The following is a 24,517-nucleotide window of genomic DNA, read 5'->3' as shown; positions in this document are numbered from 1 at the left end:
TCTGTGAGTTGAAGGAGGTGAGATTTGTTCCTCAACTGAAGAAAAATCTTATCTCAGTTGGAGCTTTGGAGGCGAAGGGATTCAAGGTGACTTTCGAAAACACTGTAGCGAAGGTTACTAAGGGATCATTGGTGGTGATGAAGAGAGTCCGCAATCGGAATTTGTATTATCTGAAGGGAAGCACCGAAATTGGCCAGGTTGCTTCGGCTATTTTAAAAGCGGACATGAGCGACTTTGGCACTATATGTTAGGGCACACAGGTAAAAAATCACTACAAGCATTGTACAAGCAGGGGCTATTAAAGAGAGCCAAGAGTGGAAAGATTGAGTTCTGTGAGCACTGTGTTCTTAGCAAGAAGACGAAGGTGAAGTTCATCAGACGAGGGGCATCCTGGACTACGTGCACACAGAAGTTTAGGGTCCCACCAAGACTGCATCACTTGATGGTCGACATTGGTTCGTCACTTTTGTAGATGACTATTCTAGGTGTTGTTGGGTGTACACCATGACGAAGAAGAGTGAAGTCCTAGATTTATTTGTGGAGTGGAAGAAGAGATTGGAACTGCAGACTAGGAGAAAGATCAAGACGTTGCGATCCGACATTGGTGGTGAGTATACTTCTGACCCCTTTCTACAGCTATGTCGAGACGAGGGCATAGAGAGGTACTTCACGGTTAATCATACACCACAGCAAAATAGGGTGGCAGAGAGATTGAATCGGTCTTTACTGGAGAAGATCTGATGCTTATTGTCGCAGAGTGGTTTGGGTCTTTACTGGAGAAGATCTGATGCTTATTGTCGCAGAGTGGTTTGGAGAAGATCTTTTGGGCTGAGGCACTTACATATGCGAGCCACCTCATTAATAGGCTGCCTTCATCTGTAATTGAGAGGAAAACCCCTATGGAGAAGTGGTCGGGAGAGCCAACACGAGATTATGACCAGCTCAAGGTATTTGGGTGCCCTGCATATTATCATGTGAGAACTGATAAGTTGGAACCTCGAGCTAGGAAGGCCATATTTGTAGGATTCAAGCGTGGTGATAAGGGATACAAGCTTTGGGATCCAGTTGATAAGAAGATTGTGCTGAGTAAGGACGTCACATTCGATGAGGCTTCTATCTTGAAGCTTCCCAGCTCTCATCAGGTGGAGAGCGACCCGACGGAAGAGATATCGCAAGTGATGGAGATCGATGCAGCTCCACATTATCCAGATGGTATAGTATCCATTAGAGTGCCGATTGAGGTGATGCCAGACGAGCACGACGATGACACGGAGGATACGGGTACTAATGTGCAGGATCAGGGACCGACGGCTCAGGTTCAGGATTCGATTGCGGTTCGGAGACAGAGGAGAAACATACAGATGCCAGCACGGTATGCCGACACAGTTGTGTATGCACTTACCGTGGAGAGTATCGATGAGATGGTGCCTACTACATTCAGAGAGGCCGAGCAGAGTTCGGAGGTTGACTCGTGGCAGGTGGCTATGTAGGAGGAGATGGAGTCTCTTCATAAGAACGATACATGGGAGCTTGTTGAGCTTCCAAAAGGGCGGAAGGCAATTGGTTGCAAGTGGGTATACACGAGGAACGGGGGGATTGAGGGCACTCCATTGAGGTTCAAAGCTAGGTTGGTTGCGAAGGGCTATGCACAGGAGGAAGGAATAGATTATAATGAGGTTTTCTCTCCGGTGGTGAAGCACTCTTCGATTCGGATTTTGCTAGCTTTGGTGGCACAGTATGGTTTAGAGTTAGATCAGTTGGATGTGAAGACGGCATTTCTTCATGGTGATCTTGATGAAGAAATATGATAAATTGGTTTGCAGATTGAAGAAATCGCTATACGGTTTGAAGTAGTCTCCTCGACAGTGGTATAGACGATTCGATAGTTTTATGATTGGTCATTCGTACACTCGGAGCCAGTTTGATCCTTGCGTATATTTTCACAAGTTAAAAGGAGGTGTGTACATTTATTTGTTGCTCTATGTCGATGACATGTTAGTTGCCTCTATTTCCAGGTCGGCTATAGATGAGTTGAAAGTTCAGCTTTCAAAGAAGTTTGAGATGAAGGATTTGGGTGAGGCGAAGCGCATTTTAGGGATGGAGATCGGCAGAGACAAGAAGAAGGGCAAAATTTGTTTGACACGGGGTGGCTTATTTGAAAAAGGTTCTACAGCGATTCCATGTTAGCATGGATACGAAGCCAGTTGGTGTACCTTTGGGAGCCTATTTGAAGCTTTCAGCTGGTCTTTCACCGAAGACAATTGAAGACCGAGAGTTGATGTCGAAGACTCCATATGCAAGCGCGGTTGAGAGCTTGATGTATGCGATGGTATGTACGAGGCCAGATTTGTCACAGACGGTGAGCATGGTTTCGAGATACATGCACGATCCAGGAGTGGGTCATTGGGACGCCGTGAGATGGATTTTGAGGTACATTCGAGGTACGCTCAATGTTGGTTTGGTTTATGAGCGGGACACTACAGGTGGGTAGCTATGCATTGGTTATGTTGATTCGGATTATGCCGGGGATTTAGATAAGCGCCGGTCTACTACATGGTATGTGTTTACTTTGACCCGTGCGTAGGTGTGTTGGAGATGCACCTTACAGTCGACGGTGGCTTTGTCTACGACGGAGGCAGAGTATATGGCGCTTACGGAGGCTGTGAAGGAGGCTATTTGGCTTCGAGGACTTTTGGAGGAACTTGGTATATCGCAGAGGTCTGTCACTATTCATTGTGATAGCATAAGTGCTATCTATTTGGCGAAGAATCAGGTTTTTCATGCGAGGACGAAGCACATTGACGTTCGTTATCACTTCGTTCGGGATGTTCTTGAAGATGGCGATGTGGAAATTGTGAAGGTCCACACGAAGGATAATCCGGTGGATATGCTCACTAAGGTGGTTCCGAGTAACAAGTTTGATTATTGTCGAAACTTGTTGCACATTCGTGATTGTTGAGGCCGTTGGCGGCCATTTGGATGAACTACAAGAGGCTTGATTCCTTGGGCAAGAGGATACGTAGGCAGTCATGTTTGATGCAGCCGGTGTGGATTAGTTGATGGGGGTGAGATTGTTTGAGCTCTCGTTCGGGTTCCCGACTTGTTGTCGAATGAGTGGGACATTTGGTTGCTTTGGTGTCGGCTCAGTTTTGGAAGAAACTTCACCGAGGTGGAGAATTGTGAATGATTAGAGGGAAACGCGTCTTCACGTGGGGAGAAGTTTGTTCACGTGGCCTCGGGCCCACTCGAAACAAAGATGGAGATGTGAAGCGGTTTTTTTTATTCCCTGGACCCGACTTCCGCAGCACAGCTTATAAATAGCAAAGTTTAATTGCTAGGTTTTTTTGTGCAAGCGCAGGAGGTTGGTTTTGTTTTCGGCGGCTGGGTGTGTTTTGCGACTGCGGGATAAAATCGCTGCAGGAGAAAATTGCCAGCGGCAGAAGAAAAGAATTGCGGTTGCTTTGAGGAGATTTTGAGCAGTCTTTTGTGTCGAATTTGAGAGGGTTTTTTGTACTCTTTTGAGAGAGATATTTGTATGAGGGATTAGAGAGTTTGTGTGAGGGTTTAGATTGAGTGATTGTAAACCCTAGTTGTATTCTCTCCCTCTATTAGTAGATCTTCCCCCTCCTTGCCCCGTGGACGTAGGCAATTTGCCGAACCACGTAAAAATTGGTTGTACTGCTATTTGTATGATTTGTAATAGCTTTTAGGATCCCTCGACAGTTCAGTCCTAGAACTGATGAGAGGAAGAGCCGATATCTCACTTTGTTGAGATATTCGCTTCAGATTCTTGTTTCCTTGGTGAGACGAGAATTCTTATTGTAACCTGACTCTCTTGTTGTGCTGCCGAAATTTTCGCTGCGCGCAACGAATATAATTTTTAATTTTAAGCATACAATAATCAAATTAGATGTATTAAAATTTAAATGAAGACAAGTTTAAAATGTAGTGTTTTAAAAAAACAAGGGGCTGTGTTTTGCACGGCGTGGACACTAGTATTCAATAATACTAAGTCTATATACCAATGCAATATCTCAAATTATAATGAAGTTCAAATTCCATCACTTTTTGAATGTAGAGCTCAACTGCAGCAACATTTTCCGAGGAGAACAAAATAACAAATAGATTAGACTCATGACAATTTATAGAGAGACAAGATCCCCTTGGCCTTATTTAGGTAAAGAGAACATGAGAGTCAACATCATTGTCTCACACCTAAGTAGGTGATCATTATATAATAATCTCGAGTGCGCATCATGCAAAAGTGAGAGTAGAAAAGAGTAAATTGTGATTAGATAAAATATAATAAGACATTGAGGCTTGTCATCTTCCCCTCAGCAAGCTTTGTCCGTAGCTAGTTCAGGCGTAAATGTCTCTAGCAATACTCTCACGCAAGAACCACCCAAAGTTTAAAATGCCAGCACAGCAACACTTTTGTCCTCGTTGAAGAAAATAGAATCTATGATAGATTCAAATTTTTGAAGGGTTAATTGCATATTAGTCCTTCACATCATCTTTAATTGCCTACCAGTCCCTCAAAACTCATTATTTGTTTCTTAGTCCCTTAAATCTTCAGTTTTCTTGCCCATCTGTCTATCTTGTTAGGCGGCCGGGGTTAATAATGAGGGTTGGATGTAACGGAATTAGATAGAATACTCATTATACCCCCCACCCATAATAACTAACTTCCAATTATAACTCCACCTACATATTTCATGACAGGTTTAAACTCAAAACTCGTTCCCTCTAAAACCCAACCCCACTCTAACAGTCTCCTTCTTCCCCAAACCTAAAACTGAGATTATTCCAACGACTAGATTCCCTCTAAAATCCTTTAAAATCTTTAAAAGTTTGCAATATAATCCATATCTCTTCATTCTGAGGGGTAATAAGATAATTTGAAATGTTGGGTCCATGCTTAACTCACCTAGAGTTAGAGGAGTTAACAGATTTTCTAATAGTAGAACTGTATTGCAAGAAAACTGAAGATTTAAGGGACAAATAAGCAAATAATGATATTTGAAGGACTACGTCACAATTAAAGACAATTTAAGTGACTAGTATGCAATTAACCCAATTTTGACCTGCACATAAAAATACAAGCATTGCAGCTTTATGGGATTTGGCAAACGATTTACAAAGCACTTGCGGTCAAACAGGTAGCTCCAAAACTCGTCTCCACTATCAAGATTAAATGATTTTGCCATGGCCCGGCTCTCCTAGCATGTACAGTTGTACACATTACACGTTGAAAATCTTGATTGAGGAAAAAAATAAAAATAAATAATAATAGAGATTGCTTGAAGTAAAAAGAACATTAAACATATTCCCGTAATATTGGGATCCTCTACTAACGCATAGTGTTCCTAATATCTCCTAATAAATAGACCTTAGCCTTTGATTTATCAATCAAAGGCCAAGATCTCATCCTTACCCTCCCTTTACTTTTGCTCATGAGAAGATCTTGGACTTTGATTGATAAATCAAAGGCTAAGGTCTCTTTATTATGAGATATTAGGAACCTCCTCATTAGTAGAGGATCCCAATCCATTTCCGTATCAATTCTAAATCAATAATTTCTATAAAATCTTTATAATTCAATATGATTATAATCACTATTAAATAATGAGACGCGCATCATGCTTTACTTCCTGACACAGGAGGCCCTCCATGGGATTTCTTCATCTCCATTCACCAAACAAATTTGAACTCGATTGATTAAAAGGTCAACCACAATAAAACAAACGAATAAATCAATTCAACCAATGGCCAAAAAGAAAAGAACAGACTGAAGCTCTGAACTCAAGCACGCGGGAAAACAAATGGAAGAAGAATGAAGAGAAGACCACATTATTGCACATTGCCTTATCTTGCAAGTAAAATTAACATCTTCCTCATCCATCCACGCTTTAGAAAAAATGTCACCTCCATACTTTCTCCTCCATCCTCCTTTCTACCTTACCTTTTTTTACATCCGTATATAGTAAACAACATTAAGAAAAAAGGGTGGAAAACGAAAGAAAATTACACCACTGAGCTTTAGCACCACATAAAAACAAAGTTACATCCAAGTTACACCCTGTGGACTCGATCTCGCTCGAACCTCCGCTAATGAAACAGCCATAGCGAGCATCATTTGCTCTTCAAAGCTCTCAGGAATAAGATGAGCAGAAGTCATATTGGCACCATCATCACTAACTGAAGTTGAAGGGCCTGCTATTTCCACTGCAGCAACCTCTGAGCCTGCATAGCTTGTTCCCGCTTCTGCAATCTCTGAACCATGATCTTCCACCGACCACTCACTCTCCTCTTCTCCTGTTACTGCTCTCCCACTCTCTGGTGAGACTTCGATCCATCTCTTGGATGGGTATTTTCGAATTGATCTTTCTTCTCTTGAGGTTAGAGTAGTTGAATGCTGTAATGTGTGGTCAAAGACTGGGTTGCTGCTTTCAGCTGTGTTGGATGAGTCCTCACCCATGTGCTGACGTTCGGCTAAGGCAGCAACGGTGCATGCAAGACCACCGGATGGAGAAGCTTCCATTGGGTTTCTTGAACCTCCGCCCTCCTGCTACGAGAAAGGTTGGTCAGAAAAATGTGTATACAAAAGACTACGTTGAGAAAACTTATGGTGTCCTTTATAGTTGATATGACGAGAACATAAAATGAAAATGCTTTCTGTTAGCTGTGAACAAAAGGTTGTGCAATTATCGGTGAGCTCCACATCTGAAGACAACCCTTCGTGCATTTTTCTATAATGTCTGCGTCTGATGGCTCCTAACTGAAGTCGAGACATTCGTTGAGCAATTCTTGGATTGACTTTTCCTCCCGGGGAAAAGTCGGGATTTGAGTCACTTGAATGCCGCTTAGACTTTCATTTATCAGCCATGTTGATGATAACTTCAGGGAAATCGTCATTTTGAACAGCTGATCTTCTCTTGCGGAAGCGTCTTAGCTTGGGCTTCAACGTTTCGGTGGAAAGTCTCTGGAACACCAAGACTCTTTGTGGAATGGTTTCTCGCTTAGAGCAATCACATTCCGACAATACTGCTCTAATGAGTTGCTCACGAGAACAATGAGAGCTCATCTCTTGGACAATCCTCTTTTGAGATTTGTTTACACCCCCAGCTTGATAGTACAACTCATCGGTATGATTGCCGGAGCACTGTATCGTCTGTTGGTGTGACCTCTTAGGTATAACGTTGTCTTTTGACGGACACTTCTTCTTCTGAGAATGTAAAGCCTTGTTGGCATTCTCTGAAGTCGCATGTTTAGAACCACTCATTTGCGAGTGTGGAGTCTTAACGGGCTCTTGGACTTCGACACGCACCCCCAATCGAGCGGTGACGGGAATTCTCCTGCGCACGACGCGCGAACAAGTACACTGAGGTGTCCCGGTTTGTTTGGAGGCGGCGGGACACTCTTGCGCGGCGGTTGGCTTAATGTGAGATTGTGCACGACCCCCCAGTCTGAGAGGCTACTTGGGTTTTAATCATCAGTTTCAAGCGCTCTCTCATCGGTGCTTTGCCTCGATCTACGCGTCGAGGATCAAAGCGATTTGCAACCGTGATTTCAAACTTGGAAAGGTCAGGACTGACCCAAGGCTTTACTGGATGCAAGGTGGGAGTAACTGTGGAGGCTGGACCTGGAACGAACGTCGACGGAGGCGAAGAAGCGGCCGCGGGAGTTCCTGTTTGGGCGAGACAGGGGGAAGTGTCTCGGTTGAAGGAGTTTGCGAGACAGCTGGGACTGTCTCGGCTGAAGGAATTTGCGAGACAGCCGGGACTATCTCGGTTGAAAGATACATTTCCTACTGTCTCCGAACTTGGTTTTTGCACAAGTTCAGATTTTGGAACCCAAATTTTTCGGGACTTTGGTGGTTCTTTGACCATCTCCTCCTTCACAAGAACGTGAGTGTGTGCGACACGTGTACGACGTTTTTTGATGCACTCTTCCTTCGTCGAACGAGTCCTCTTGACAAGAACCCACTCTTCGGTCAATGACTTGGGGGACGTCTCAGAAACTTGATGTTGACGTGATTCAGTTGCACGACGCATCCTAAACTCCAAGTTCACGTAGTATTGAACTTCATCGACCTGTTCCAATGCCTTAGCGAGCTGACGAGCGAGATGTTGGCGTTGTTTCTGACGAGCCCTCTTCGTCAGAGCTGACGAACTTCGATCAAACGACTCCTTAACTGGGGAGGAATCATCGTGAGCAGAACTTTCGGCTTTGGGGGCCGCCGGTATAATGTTACGAGGGGAGGCCTCAACAACAATTGGGCGAGAGCCTTCACCTTGAGCCTTCTTTGGCGTGTAAGCCTTCTTTAATGGTGAGATCCTCCTGCACTTGCGGGGAGAAGAAGATTTTGATGAAGACGAGAAGAGATTCCTCAAACTTAGTTTGGTCGAACTCGTACTCGGCCGTTGAATCAATCGGGATCTTGATCGGTTGCGACACGACGGTCTCGGCAGCGAGACCGTTGGCTCTCACTGTGATCGTCAGCGTGTTTGCGTCGGGAACAAATTTTATTATAGAATTCATTATAACTGTTTATCAATTACAATTAATACAAAAGAGTGAGCCTTTATGCTTTGTAAAACTACTCTTTACAACAAAGCAATATTACAAGAGCTCCCTAAAAACACACGCAGGAACGTTTATCGTTTGCTGCTTGCGTGAGATCTTTACATGTGTCGGGGGTGCGTTAGCTCGTGGACGACCGAATCACAGATCCAAATTGAATCGTGAAGAAGGCTTAAGGTCGATGTTTCGTTTTAGAAACAAAGACAGAAGTGGATATCATAGCAAAGTAAGATAAAAAAATCTTCCCAATATCAAGTCAAAGCTTAGATCTCGAGGAAACACCGAAGGTTCTTGGAAGTGCTTGAAAACAGTGAAGACTCTCTTGCCCAAGATTCACCAAATAGCTCCACTCTATGCTCTCTCTGCCTTGGTCCTTGATTGGTTCCATGCATATAGGTGTTAGGGAAGTATTTATAGCCCCTAGAAGCTATAACTGAAGGTTGAAGTCGAAAAGGAATCATGTCAAAGGACTCCTATTTTCGAGACAATCGCAACTGTATCGGAAGCATGGCTTTCTTTTGGCAGTTTCATAACCGTTCCCACCATATTTAATTGTCATTATTTCTGTAGTTATGGGCGTGATTTTCGCTTGTAATGGCTCCCCCACGTTTTTTGGATAATTCCCAGTAGTTATTAAGCTACGTGGATTGCACAAAACCGTCGCTAAGCCCACTCTAGTTTCCGAGACAGTGAAACAATGAGTTGTCTCATAGCTTCTGAGACAGTCGCCATTGTCTCGGAAACTATGAATTGTCTCATGGTTTTCGAGACACGTTTTGTGCCTCGAAACTTGTGTGATGCGCTTCTCGGGCATTCCTCAGTTGACCTTTGAGTTGAAGAGATTCATTGACTTTTGTCAAAGCGTTGCAAAGATCGTTGAATCTTCCCTTTAGTTCCTTACAATATTGGGAGTAGACTGACGAGATAGGAAGCTTTCGAGTCGACTCAAGGCGTGTCGACTGACACCGCCTTTCGAGTCGGCACGAAGGGACTTGGCTTCGGAGGTTGGTCTTTTGCCGAGACACTTGCTAGTGTCTCGGACGAGACACTGGCAAGTGTCTCGGAATTCGAGTCAACTATCGTCGTCTTTCGAGTCAGCATGGAGAAGGTCTCGTCTTAGGTATCGTCTCGAGATGTTGACTTCTATCGGCCTTCGAGTCGACACATGAGGTGTCGTCTCAATTCACCATTCGGGTCGACATAGGAGTTGTCGTCTCATCTGGTCTACATTGATCTCGTCTCGACTTCGAACTGTCGTCTCGTCTCGATCTCGTCTCGGACCGTCTCTCGAGTCGACATTGATCTCATCTCGACTTCGAACTGTTGCTCGTCTCGGACTTCGAGTCGGCTATCACCGCCTCTCGAGTTGACACGAAGGGATCTTGTCTAGGACTTCGAATTGATTACCAACGCCTTTCAAGTCGACACGAAGGAGATCTTGTCTCGGGTCTCGGCTTGGACTTCAAGACAACTACCAACGCCTTTCGAGTCAACATGAAGGGGGTCTCGTCTAAGGTATCGTCTCGAGATGTTGACTTCTATCGGCCTTCGAGTCGACAGCGTGAAACCGAACCTTCGAAGAGTCGACACCAGAAAGGAGAATCTCCGTCTCGGTCTCAGAGCTCGGGACTTACGAGTCGACTACCAACAGGTCTTTTCGAAGTTGACATGGGAGGTGTTCGGAACGTCGCCGCTTTCGAGTCGACACGAGAGGTGTCGTCTCATCTAATCAAGATGTCAGCTACCTTTCGAGTCGACACAGGAGGTGTCGTCTCGTCTGGTTGAGACGTCGGCTACCTTTCGAGTCGACACAGGAGGTGTCGTCTCTTCTGGTTGATTGAGACATCGACCTTTACTTGGTTTGTAGGGGTCGTCGGATTGGGATTCCGATTGTTGATTTGGATCCTTAGTTGATCTTTGGCATCGGATGAATTTCTGTAACTCAGATGATGATGTTTATCGCCTTCCTTTCAACTTGAGCTATGTGTGATACCCTATAGGCAATTTTTGACGCCTACAATCATACGGTCCAAACTGCCATTTATGTCTTGACACAAATCATGAATGCAGAAAAGGTATGCATCAATTTATGCACATGCATACAAGTTGAAACTAGACTTTGTACCCTGCACACATGGTAATAGTCTAGAAAAGGAGACAAAATCGACAATAAAGGAAACCATGAGAAGACCAATAATTATCAAAGTGGATGGGAATGAGACACCTCACTACCAAGCACAAAATTTGTGCTTGGTACCAAGCATACCCATTTCTATATATATATATATATTTCTTTTCTAGCTACTAGCAAATAAGATATTAAACTAAAATACCACTAGAAGCCTTCTTGAAGAGAAACATTACAACTACCTCAAAAATGGCAAAGGTCATACATTGTCCTTCATGTTTACAGCTACATCACCTATTGAGCTAAAGTCTAAAACCCTAACTATATCAGTATATTAAGAGAATCTCTGCTGGACCAGATAGTGGACACTGTACAGTTCCATTTCAGGCAAGTATGGAAATTGCATCACACTGTTTCTGCACATTTCACTTCAGACAAGCACGCCATTACTTTACACTGTTGACTACTTATGTTGTTATGTAGGATAAATACCTAATTCTTAAGCCACATCGAAAATTATTCAAGTATCGTGAAGCGCAACTTGGTCATTTGTGTGTAGACACTTGACACTCGACAAAATTCACGAAAACATGGAAAGGCAAAAATCAAGGTTGTCCGTGTCGCAACTAGACTTCCATTCTCTATATCTGGTCTAGAAAAGGAGGTAAAACGAAAATAAAAGAAACCATGAGATTGCAATTCTTCACTCCAAAGTACATATTATTATCTCTAACTACTAGCCGTGCAAAAAATTATATCAAACTAGGACAAGATATTCAACTAAAGTACCATAACAAAGGTTTATTGGATGAGAAACAATAAAGCCACATCTGAAGTTGGCAAAAGAGGCACATACATTTTCCGTCATAACTATAGAAAAATCACCTTATGAAGCGAACCTTAACCAAAAGTCTAAAACCTTGACTCTATCAGTATATTATAATTATAGAAAAGTCATGGTTGGACTAGACTGCATCGATATTGTACAGTGAAGGAAATGCGGAGATGGTGGCTTGAAAAAGCAGAGGTGAAGGGTGATTGAAAAGGGAATACAGCTGTCATGTAGTCATTCAGTGTTTTGTCTAAAAGGAAGAGTAAAGAGCCTTTATTGACTTGCCCAGGTTATATCGGAAGCCGGGAAAGATATCGCGCTGCACAATAATGCTTAAACAACATGGTAAAAGTAAAACAAAAATGCTGCAAGCAGCAAATGCCAACGACACAAATAAGAGTTTAACCAAAATGCTAGAAGAAGTTGCATGCAGTGTTTAACCAAAATGCTAGAAGAAGTTGCAGGCAGTAAAATGCTATATATAAACCACCTCTGTCTTCCCTTAACTTTCACTAAATATGTCTAGGAACGTGTAGCGAGGACATCTAGCAGTACAATAAAGGAATTGCCCAAGAGATCAGTATCAATATACCTTTCCCTTAAAGTAACCAAAATTGCTAGAGCAGCTAACAGTAGAAGAATGCTATAAGATGAGAAAAACCTAATACTTGACATTTGCTTCATAAATTGCAAGAGACATTGTGAAGAACGTAGATGCAAGCTGTTAAGTATTTAAACTGATCCCTCTCTAACATGCAGCATAGATGGAGTGCTTGGATCATTAGATCATATCATTATCAAGACAAACACCACAACCACAGAGCAGAATATTGTTTAGTTTCAGCAGTGAGTAAAGTCATAATAATTGCCTTGATCAGGTGAGTATGCACTAAACTTATTTATCTTCTCCATCAGTTTTATTTATCAAGTAACATGAAATACTTGTTCAAATATCCTGTTCCATACTCTACCTCTCCCTACTAATTCATCTCTTTCTTCAGGCTCTTCTCTCTCTTCTATCACCCTTTTGCTTTTTAGTCATGACACTCGCCCCCTTCGAACTATAATTGTATAAATGCTTCGTGTTTTTCCCTCCACAGATAGTCATTGAAATATCATCCCACATATACTAACTCCATCAGCCCATCCTTCACTCTCTTTCACTTCACCGGAGACTACGACAAGTCATGTACAAGCATAAAACTGTCAGGCTCTGTTTGGCTACGGCTTAAGAGAGGGGTTAAGTGGGTTTAAACCCTCCATACCCCTCCAAACAGAAAATTCAACATACAGGCTAACAAACCCGCCTGGACAGGTCAACTAAAAGTTAACCCGTCATTAGGCGGGCTTACTATTCCGCCTAATGAGGCGGAATAAAATTGTTATGCCTCCGTAGCAAGCGCGTGAATAGTAATTAAGAAAAGTAGAAACAAGATCATTCTAGATTAGCTACAGTAACTAATTTAGAATGGGAAAGGAGAGATATTTTTGGATAGCAGGAGAGTTCACTCCTTTCCATAAAACTCATTTTAACACGTCTACGTGAATAATTTCTTCTCTGGTTCACTTAAAAAAGAACTCTGCGATTAACTTTTTTTGGATATTTACAATTAATTATCTTGCAAAGCTTCCATACGGGTCTGTGCAGCTTGTGCTCAAGATTCCTTCAAAAATATTTTGTTTTCATCTCCATTTATTAAGAAAGTAAATATTATATAATATGATGTGAAAAGAAATTATTAATTTTATATCAGTAATCCATACATATTGTTATAGGTGTATGATTTATACTAAGTTGTGTGGCACGTTTGTCATGTTATGAAGTATTCACAACTTTTCGGATTTTGATATTTCAATTTAGTATTCAAAAAAATTTATTTATTGTTTAGTTAAAATATTATGTGGTTAAAATGTAACTACAAATATTTATATGTGTTAGAAAAGAGTATTAGTTTAGCATTGGTTTAGTCTCACATTGCCTGTGAGACTAACTTGTAACTAATCCATCTCTATAAATAATAAAGTATAGAGTGAGGAGAACTCTCTCTAAAAAAAATTTCTCCAAATCTTAACATGGTATCAGAACCTATCCCTAACCCTAACCCTAATACTAATCCAACTTCCTAAGCCTAACCCTAACCCTAACTCTCGCCGTCTTCGTCAAGCCGTCGCCCGCCATCGCCGTTTCGCCGTTCAGTCTTCTCAAAATCCGCCGCGCGCCTCGCCGTCGCCGTCTTCGTCTTTTCAAGATCGCGCCACCGCCACCGCTGCTATAGTCCGTCTCGGCCACTGCTTCGATTCGCCGCTGATCTCGTCAGCCGCCTGCTGTTAACGTTCTTTATCTCCCCGTCGGGCGGCTGCATCGTCCAGATCCAAGCCTTCTGCCGCCACCCGCCCGCCGCCAACGTTCGTACAAGACGCCAACGCCGCCGCCGCCGCCGCCATGAGGCCTTCACTCGCCGCCGCCATACTCCTCTGTCCCCCTCCCTCTTTATTTTCGGATCTGAATCAGATCTGGGAATTGTACTGCAAATAAAATTAAAAAATTAATTAAAAACCTAATTAGAAAAAACCTTCGGGTTCCATCTTAACCTTCGGGTTCTTGATCTTTAACCTTCGGGTTCCACCTTAACCTTTAGGTTCTTGATCTTTAACCTTCAGGTTCTATGTTAACCTTCGGGTTCTTGCACTTTAACCTTCGGGTTTAAAATTAAACATTCGGATTCTTGGACTTGTTCAGTCGACTGGCTAATTCAAGAATTATTATCTTAAACTTGGACATGCTTTGATTGTTTCTAGTTTGGAGTACAATTTGTGGAGGATATTGTCTTGAACTCAACTCGTCTGTTTCATGATGGTCGGATCTGAGGAACTCAAGAATTCTGAGTTAACGGTCCAGACGAAAGTTTCGGAGATAATTTCTAATAAAATCACCGACCGAAAGCTTGATGGAATTAATTATTTCCAGTGGAAGCGTGTTATTGAAATCTACGTGGCAGACCGAGACAAAACTGGCCATTTGTTGACAGACCCTCCTACTCCGACACCAGAATGTTAGACATTGGATGATAGTGTCCTCTTGTATTAAATTCTTATTACTATGGAGCCCAAAATTCAGGATTTAATTCTTCATTGTATGATAGTAAAGGAACTTTGGTGTTTTTTAAAGACCTCTATGGGGGTAGCAGCAATATTAATCGGGCATATGAAATAATTCAAGAGTTGTTTCGTAAGAAACAGGATGATAAACCCATGAATGATCATTATGGTGAGTTTAATTGTCTGGCTGAGAAACTTCGTCAGATTTTTTCTATTACTGGGGATGTAAAACAAATGTAGAACCAATGGAACAAACTTATGGTACTCACCTACTTGGATACCCTAGATTTCATTTACTCATCTGCTCGACCACAAATCATGGGAAGCTCCGCTATTAGTTCTCCGGTTGAGACTTATCACTTTCTGAAGAACGTTTTCCCTGCACAGCCACTTACATCCACTACGAATCACTCTGCACTCGCCACTCAGAGCTAGCAGTCTTATGGACGAGGGGGTCATACTGATGATCCTAAAAGAGATAGGAAACTTTGAAGGGCGAGGAGGTTACCACACTGGTCGTTCTAGGGGCCGAGGTGATCAACGAGGCCGCCGTGGAGGTCCATCTCAAGGCGGACATAATCATGGTGATGACTCAGTAAAGACTTGTTACTGCCACCAACCAGGACATCTCAAATATAATTGTCCTGAGTCCTGAATTGAAAAAGAAGATCAAGGGTGCTTACATGACCGCTCAGGACAACTTCACCTCATCTGATAGTGAAAGTCAACTACAGTCAGTCTTTCATGATGCAGAATTGCAGCGTCAATTTCAGTAATTTCAATTACTTTAACAGTACCAGAGTTCACAAACATCATCTTCCTCCTTATCCGCTACTCTCAAAAGTGCAGGTACCCCTTTATCTTTATTTACATCGTCTCCGTCTAATACTTGGATTATAGATACATGTGTCACTAATCATATGAGTGGGAATCAAGGCATCTTGTCATCTTTCAGCCCTACATCTAATTCAGTTATATTAGTTGATGGTTCGCGTACAATTGTTCAGGATGTCGACAACATCAATCCTACTCCTAGTCTTCCTCTTTCCTCTGTATTCTATCTTCTTAGTTTTCCTTATAACCTTTTATCTGTTAGTAAGATCACAAAATCTCTAAATTGTACAGTGACATTCTTCCTCATACATTGTGTCTTTCAGAACATGATCACGAGTAAAACGATTGGGACGGAACATGAGCAGAACGACCATTATAAACTAGAATTAGGCGCCAAACATTTGGCTTGTATCGAAAACTTATCAATCCTACAATATCACTGTCAGCTAGGACATCCCTCTCTGTTCTCAAGCTGCTTAATCCCTGATTCAAATCTCTTTCCTCATTAGTGTGAGTCATGTCAACTTGGCAAACACCATCGCGTGCCTTATCCTAATTGAGTCAATAAGAGGGATGCTAAGCCATTTGATCTTGTTTATTCTGATGTCTGAGGGCAATGCCCAATAACTTTTAAATTGTGGTTCCGGTATTTTGTCAGTTTTGTAGATGATCACTCTCGTGTTACCTGGATTTATCTTCTCAAGTCTAGGTCTGAAGTCTTTTCCACATTTAAACTCTTTTATTCTGAAATAGTCAATCAATTCAAGTATTCGATAAAAAAATTCGATCTGATAATGCAAAAAAATATTTGAATGATAACTTCATTAGTTTCCTTGAACAACATGGGATCCTTCATTAATCTTCTTGTGTTTACACTCCTCAGCAAAATGGAGTTGATGAACGAAAGAACAGACATCTCCTTGATATTACTCGGACCGTGCTATTCCATCGCCACGTTCCCAAAAAATTTTGGAGGGAAGCTATCTTAATAACATGTTACTTGATTAATCGAATGTCTTCTTCTGTTTTGTAAGATAAAATTCCTTTCAAGATTCTATACCCCAACGATGATCTCTTTTCGCTTCCTCCAAAGATTTTTGGCTCTCTGTGTTTTGTTCATAATCACAGTCCAAATAAACAAAAGTTTGACTCTCGGTCTATTAAATGTATTTTTTTGGCTATTCCCGAAAGCATAAAGATTACAAGTATTTCTATCAGTCACTCAATCGTCTTGTGTTATTTGCGGAAGACATTCCTATTGCACTTCGAAAAGGGACATGCACTTATACTCAACATCTTATTTCTAACTTTGTCTTCTATAATCGCCTCTCCTCTACCTTTCAATCTTTTGTTACTTCTCTCGACTCATATTTGGTTCCCAAGAATGTGTCAGAAGCCCTATCTATTCCAGATTAGAACCAAGATATGCAGGACGAAATGAGGGTCTTGTGGCAAAATAAGACTTGGTATTTGGTCTCATTCCTACCAGGAAAGTGAGTCGTCGACTGCAAGTGGGTGTACACTGTCAAGTTAAATCATGATGAAACTTTGGCACGCCTGAAAGCACGACTGGTTACTAAAGGCTATTCACAGGTGTATGGCTTGAATTACGAAGATACATTCTCTCCGGTGACAAATATGACATTTGTCCAGATTTTTGTTTCTTTAGCAGCGACAAATCACTAGCTACATCATCAGTTGGACATCAAGAATGCATTCCTTAATAGTATTCTAGATGAGGAGGTTTATATGAAGCAACCATCAGGTTTTGTCACTCAGGGGGAGAATGCGAAGGCATGTAGGCTGAAGAAATCACTCTATGGTCTGAAGCAGTCTCCGAGAGCCTGGTTTAGACGTTTTGCATCGGTTATTTAGGAATTTGGGTTTTATCGTGTACAGAAAGATCACTCTGTCTTCTGACGATTTCATAATGGGAAACGAATTATGCTTGTTGTCTATGTAGATAATATTGTAATTACAAGGAATGATACTTTTGGTATTGACAACCTGAAGAAGTATTTACAGACACATTTCCAAACCAAATATCTTGGTTCCCTAAAATACTTCCTAGGTGTTGAAGTTGCAAAGTCACAGAAGGGTATTTTTCTATCACAAAGAAAATATGTTCTGGATATGCTCTCAGAAATCAGGATGTTAGGATGCAGAAGCAGTGACTCTCCAATGGATGTGAACTCAAAACTACTATCAGATCAGGGGGAGCTTCTTGAGAATGTTAGGTGATATAGAAGATTGGTGAGGAAACTAAATTATCTAACGATGACCAGACCTGACATCACATTCGCAGTCAGTGTTGTGAGTCAGTTCTTATCTGCACCAAGAACTACTCACTTGGATGCAGTAATAAGAATTTTGAGGTACCTGAAGAAGGCTCCAGGACGAGGAATTCTCTACTCATTCGCACCAAGAATTACTCACTTGGATGTAGTAATGAGAATTTTGAAGTACCTGAACAAGGCTCCAGGACGAGGAATTCTCTACTCATATCAAGGACACCAGAGTTGCAGGCTTCTCTGATGCAGATTGGGCTGGATGTCTTTTTGATAGGAGATCGACTATTGGATATTGTGTCTTCCTTGGAAGAAATCTGGTATCATGAAAAAGTAAGAAGCAAAGTGTTGTGTCTCGATCCAATGCAGAATCAAAATACAGAGCTACGACAAATGTGACACTAGAGATGGTTTGGATCAGAGACCTATTGACAGGGATGGGTCTCCCTCCAAAAGGTCTTATGGATCTATATGACGACAATAAAGCAGCAATTCACATTACTGAGAATCTCGTGTTTCATGAGAGAACCAAGCAGATTAAAGTCGATTGTCATGTAATCCGCAAGAAGCGCGAGGACAAAACCATCACGGTAAAACATGTATCGACAGTACATCAGTTGGCAGACATTCTTACAAAACTACTTGGTCGAACACGAATTGACTTTATTTGTGACAAGCTGGGCATGCAAGATATATATACTCCAGCTTGAGGGGAAGTGTTAGAAGAGAATATTAATTTAGCATTGGTTTAGTCCCACATTGTCTGTGAGACTAACTTGTAATTAATCCATCTCTGTAAATAATAAAGTATAGAGTGAGGAGAACTCTCTTCAAAAAAACTCTTCTCCAAATCTTAACAATATGCTTGTGACTATACTCGTCGAGGTGTATGGAATATTGAATAGGATTGGAACTTCTATAATAATAGTTACTATCTTTTACTAACTTATAGCTGATTTTTATTTTGCTTCTCAACAATCATTTATTTAAATTAAATAATGCATAAATAAAAATATTTTTATAATCATATGGAAACAATTCAACATCAATTTATTTTGAAAAACTAATTAATAGTAATTTTTCTATTGTTAACAAAGTTAAGTTTTTCTTTTTTTTAGGGATTAACCTAACCCTCTTAACCCTTCATCATATGTCAAACACAAAAAGGTTAACCTTTCATCATAACTATGTAATCCAAAAAGAATTTAATTAATTTAACCCCTAATGAATGGTTAACTAAGTTAACCCTTCTCCTTAACCCTCCACTCTTAACCCTTTGCCAAACGGCACTTTAGTCCACTACACCATAAACACATGGACTTCTCCATTTCTAAATACCCTTCCTCCTCCATGCAACTACTTACTAAAACCTCAAGGACATAAGCTTCTTCTAACTTTTACCCCTTTCCTTTCCACTGCAGAACAATGCTTAGATATGCAGGACAGGAGTTTGTCATCATCAACGAATAGATGGAGCATAGCAGCCTAGCAGAGGCTTGAAAAGCTAATAGGGTAAGGGAGGTATAACGGATTCTTATAGAAAGAAATCCTACTCAAACAACACATACATCCCCTAATAAACCCGTCTCATGGTCAGCAAAAAAAATATAAATACAGAGCATTTAGAGCCAAGATAGTTTCACTTCTAGATCAATGTTTTAGAAAATCGTAGGCACTTCTAGGTGTCAGAATAAGGATCTTTTTTCTTTTTACTTTGAAGTTTCAAAACCTATCCTCACTATTTAGCTGAGATGAACTTGGATCGAGTTTTGATCTCATCCATTTTAATCTAACCCGTTCTCTTTACATGTTGTTATGTTTAAGCAGGCGATAAACCATATTTTGATGTCGTAAGCACCCGTAAATGGCTCATGTTTGCCTAGGCACCATCAAGAATTAAGCAGGTGGGCAACCTGACCCCTTGTTAAAACACTATTTCAAATCTTCTCAACAATCACATTCAAATTACACCAACTCATGAAGAACAGCAACATCCTCAAAGCCCTATGCATAAATTCAAGATAGATAGTTTTGACTTTTGAGAGAACCCATCTAAGTTGGCTAACCCATTTCTAGCATGAACCTTATATCTGCAGCAATCTTACTTAATCTACATTAGATTTCAAATTAATTGTTGGAAACCAGAGACACATTATAAGTTCAGATCAGTGCATACATGCATTCAATCCTGGTGTAGTGACAAATGTTGGTAGTGCCAAAGGACAGCAAGCTTCTCTCACTTGTTAAGGTCCATGCTGACCTGCTAAAATCATCTAAAGGTTAATCACCTGCAAACATGATTTACCAAAGGTAGCTGTTCGTAACACACCCTGAGACCTTATTGCTTTCGCTCCAAGTGGTTATGGTTGATATGTAAAGAACAACACAAAATTTTTGAAGGATTAATATTTTGTCTTAAGGTTGTATGAGAAATTACGAATGATTCAGAAGATTATATCTGGAATTATTTTAATTTGATAAAATCAATCTATTTTAGATATTTGATCATATTTGTCTATTTCAGTTATTCAGTTTTATGTAGAGTTATTCAACTACGATGAAAAAGTAGGAGTTATTGATTTGAAATGAATAGTTGAGATTTCTCTCATCTCTCTTACTCATGCTTTTAACTTTTTTCTTCACCTCTCATTCTCAAATTTATTATTCCCATATTTCGGGTTATACGAGAAGTTAGCAACTAGGTAAGGAAATAGAAGGATGGAACTAGTGAAAGTTAAAGTTACCACAACAATAATTTACAAGAATGAAAAATCCATATATATTATATAACTGAAGTATGAAAAGCTAGAAGCCTAATAATCAATGATAGCTTTTGTAGCATTTATGAATGTGAACCATTCAAGGAAAAAGATCCATATGAGAGCATGGCACATATTTTCCACTGATGTGGCACCCAGGTAGGAACTTTTGCATTTGAGATTAGAATCCCATTATTTGAAATTGGATGAACTTAACTTGGATCATTACGTACGTAGAAGATTAGCTTGTCCATGGTAGATATGGACAAAAGAGGCTTGCCATATATCCTGGTTGACCAGTTTGCGGCTAGGAACCCACGGCATTCAAAACAAAGGAAAAAAGTAAAGTTTCTCTAGAGGTTATTTATTTTGAAACATTATGGCTTGGAGTTCGACCAATGTAAAATAAACAAGGAACTCATAAAAACTTTGGATTCAGCACCATGATAAATACTATCCTCATGATTAGACCATAGCCTTGAGATTTAAAAGAAGGGTGCTGAAGGAGTTCACAGATCTGATCCTCTTTTCAAGAAACAACAATGAATTCCCCCACGTTTGATGCCCCGTTTGAAAATTCTACAGCATCTTTCAAGAATAGAAGGAACAACACTAAAAGAAAGGTTATCTAAGTTTAAAGGGATAACTAATTCGCACAAAAACAATTTGAGTAAGAGTACCTCATTCATGTTTCCTCTAGTATGGTTAATTCCGAAAGATTAAATAACACAACATTTGGGGGTTGGAGGGGCGTATGGGTTATTAGCAATCTATAAACAGGAGTGAAGAGTGGTGGTATCATATTTTATTTAGCCTATGAGGCTAACAGACTCCATCAATAAAGAAACTGCAATCCTCAAACTGAAGCAAAGGAGCTTCAGTGGAAGAATTTTAAAAGAAAAACCTAGAAGAAACAATGTTGATAGTTGCATGAGTCAACTTTTTCAGAAGCCTCCTAACAAAAGCTACAACATGCTTTTACTTCTCTATTCACTGTAAGCACTGCGTAAATTAGCTTGAAGGTAGACATGTCTGGTAAATCATTGAGAGGTACATTTTACGGATTTTGCTATTGTCCCTAAAGCGTAAGAAACAAGGAAAAAAGGGGAAAAGGATTCTGGGTTGATCTTTCCTTGGAAAGTTCTACCGTATTTCAAAGATGTAAAATAATTGTCATAATCTAAGTCATTGCATTTCATTCACATGCAAAAAACATAACACAATATATATTCTCTTGTAATACTCTTATAGCTGATGTAAATAAGGTACCTTGTAGATGTAATCTGAAATAACCACTCCTAGTAATGCAGACGAATAAGAGGATCAGAACCAAAATTATTATTTTGAATCATATGAAACTCTAGGTATGCTATGTCTTTCATGAAAATTAAAGGAAACAAGCCTTTACAGTTGGCCGTAAATATCTAAAATGATGCCTTCATCAAAGCGGTTAACATGAATGAGGCCTAAAAATTCTTGTGCAGTGTACAGGTATTGATGAGCTTTAACGAACATAACATGAAAATGATATCATGCATGTGTGCATGCACGCATATATGCATGTGTTATGTACATGAAAATGTAAGTATGTAGATTATATATTACGTATATACACACATACACTTATATGTGTCTGCAAGTGCATAATTATGTGTTCGTGTGTGCGTGTGGTGTGTTGGGGGTGGTGGACAGGTGGGTATGTGGGTGTGTGCAGGGTTTGTCTGCGTGTGCAGGGGTGCATGGGTGTGTATTTATGTATGATTGCAATTGCAATCTGTATGATCTCACACATAACAAAATTTTATAAGAAATACCCGAATAGATAACTAAATTACCTGAATAGATAACCAGACAGCTTCCATCACCATAATATCATCAAGATCCAGGTCGAAATTGTCCTCCCTGCATGCCATGTGCATCATTTGGTTAGAACCTGCTAAAATATGTTGGAAAGGTGGAAACTAGCTGACGCATGAATAGGGAATAAAAGCAAATAGGGAAGAAAGAAAAGAAGCCACTTCTAGAATAACAAACTAAAACTAAGAACTAGGTAACATTTCCCAGCAGCAAAAGCCTAGTATCCATCTGGACAGGTAACCAGTGCAAAGAAACCACCAAAAATCATTTTTGTTCCAGCATTAAATGATGCGAATCAATCCGCAAAGAGTATAGATAATTATTAATTTTATCATGCTCCAGAGTCGATGATGAAAGGGCGATGAACAATAAAAAACATGCAATAGATATGTAAAGTAATTCAAACAAAAACATGGCAACAGAAAGCAATATTGAACTTTGAAGAAGAAATACACAGATCAGAGAAAACAGAAATGACATGTTATTATAAAATATCAAATTGTAAGATACTTAAGACCTGAAGAGCTCAGCAGACAGCGAAAACGGAAGGATGTAATCCTTTCCATGCAGAAATAAATTTCAAATCTGATGCAATGCTGAATATATGAACACAATTAGGGGGGGGGTGGGGGGGGGGGGAACTATCGACCATGGAAACAAGATTTTGTTCTTGACTAACGTCTCCAATATATGAAATAGAACAAACCCTAAATGTTTAAGATGCAGAAATCACAGTATTCTGAACCATAAACAAGTGACGATCTTTAAACAGTACAAGTAGTAAATTAAATGGCACGTCAATTCAACAAATCCTTAACACTTCCTATTGGAAACGAAGGAAATTAAAAAAAAGTTAGCAAAAAAAAAGAAGAATAAGAGCACCAGTACTTTTTAACAATTCAGAATATATATTTTTTTAAAATCATTGAACAAAGCCAAATAAGGCTCAAGTCCAAACTATGAATACAACTCATAAAGTTCAAGATCCAATGTAGGGTCATATCAAACTACGATTTCACTAACCAGACAACACCTTTTCCAAGAAAAAAATTGGGTCACTTACAGGAATCCTTTTAATCAATACAGCCAATAAAATTCATTCAGCTGTTAACTTCACATCATTGTTATAAGAAAAGATGAATCCCAAATGCACACAACACAAAATTCTACAGGTGGGGTAAATAAACAAGAAGAGAAGCTGCATGACCACACCTGCTTTGCCTTATGTGTGAAGACTGCCTGCTTTCTGGCGCAGAAAATGAGCCTTCAAAAGGAGCAATCTCGTTGCCCTGTCCCGAGTATCTAAAAGATGGTACTGGGAAGAGAATTATGTAATGTCAGCCCTTATATCTAGATGAATGGATGTCACAACATAAGGAAAATCATAAGCCCAAGACACAGCTGAAGCAGTCAACCTGCACTGTTTGCCACGTCCTGATATTCGACTTCTCCAACATTTATTATTCTGCTGGATGAACTCAGATCATGCTTTTTTTGCATTCTTTCTTCTGCATCCTGAAGTTCTTGTTGCCTCATCCTTATTTGTGCTTCAATAACTTTTTGCTCTTCCTGCAGTTAAATGGAAACAATGTAAAAGAGGATGTGGAACCTACTCCCAATAAACTGTATAAGCACTTTCTTTTGTCCACTAAAATTTTTGTAAATCAGAGAAGGACAAACAACCAAGTAAAACTTGTTAACTGGAAAGAATAAATAGCCATCCAAGATCTCAACCAAACAAGACTGCTGTTTATGAAAAATAAACTGCCATGCGAAGCTTACCACTTGTTCGATACCCTTTTCTTCCTTTGTCCTCACACCACGATACTCCACAGCATAGTTTGATGTTTTGCAAAAGGGACACCTTCCAGTGCTAAGTTACAAACTTAATTTTCAATAAATATTACACCACATTTATCCAAAGAACAATATCTAACTTGAATTCTGCAAAATGTAACAATATAAGAAAAGGATACTGTGTTGGTCGAGTAGAATGAGGTGGCTTCATCTGCAGAAAGCACTCTGGAAAAAAGAATTTCCTTTGAAGTTATTATAACCAAAGAATGAACCAAAATGAAATTAAAATATTTCCAACCAACTTTGCTTCTTTGTTGAAAGGAAGAACAAGAGCACCTGT

General features: G+C 40.2%; 1 protein-coding gene across 3 annotated transcripts; it reads right to left on the bottom strand.

Moving 5' to 3' along the window:
• Positions 5,826–24,446, bottom strand: LOC109844060. Of its 3 annotated transcripts, none has more exons than XM_020413071.1 (7): positions 24,357–24,446; positions 24,163–24,244; positions 23,796–23,949; positions 23,593–23,695; positions 22,359–22,425; positions 21,793–21,821; positions 6,364–6,565 (listed from the first exon to the last, which is right to left on the bottom strand). In XM_020413071.1, the coding sequence occupies exons 1-7, from the start codon at positions 24,386–24,388 to the stop codon at positions 6,493–6,495; spliced, it is 540 nt and encodes a 179-aa protein (XP_020268660.1). In that variant the 5' UTR covers positions 24,389–24,446; the 3' UTR covers positions 6,364–6,492. The 3 variants fall into 3 exon arrangements, with proteins under 3 accessions (XP_020268658.1, XP_020268660.1, XP_020268659.1); XM_020413070.1 differs by lacking the exon at positions 6,364–6,565 and adding an exon at positions 19,910–20,024; XM_020413069.1 differs by lacking the exon at positions 21,793–21,821 and having other exon boundaries at positions 5,826–6,565; positions 24,357–24,445.

The sequence above is a fragment of the Asparagus officinalis genome, chromosome 5 (assembly GCF_001876935.1).
Source record: "Asparagus officinalis chromosome 5, Aspof.V1, whole genome shotgun sequence".
Taxonomy (NCBI): Eukaryota; Viridiplantae; Streptophyta; class Magnoliopsida; order Asparagales; family Asparagaceae; genus Asparagus; species Asparagus officinalis.
Note: the sequence above shows the minus strand (reverse complement) of the source record. Positions and strands in the feature narration are given on the sequence as shown.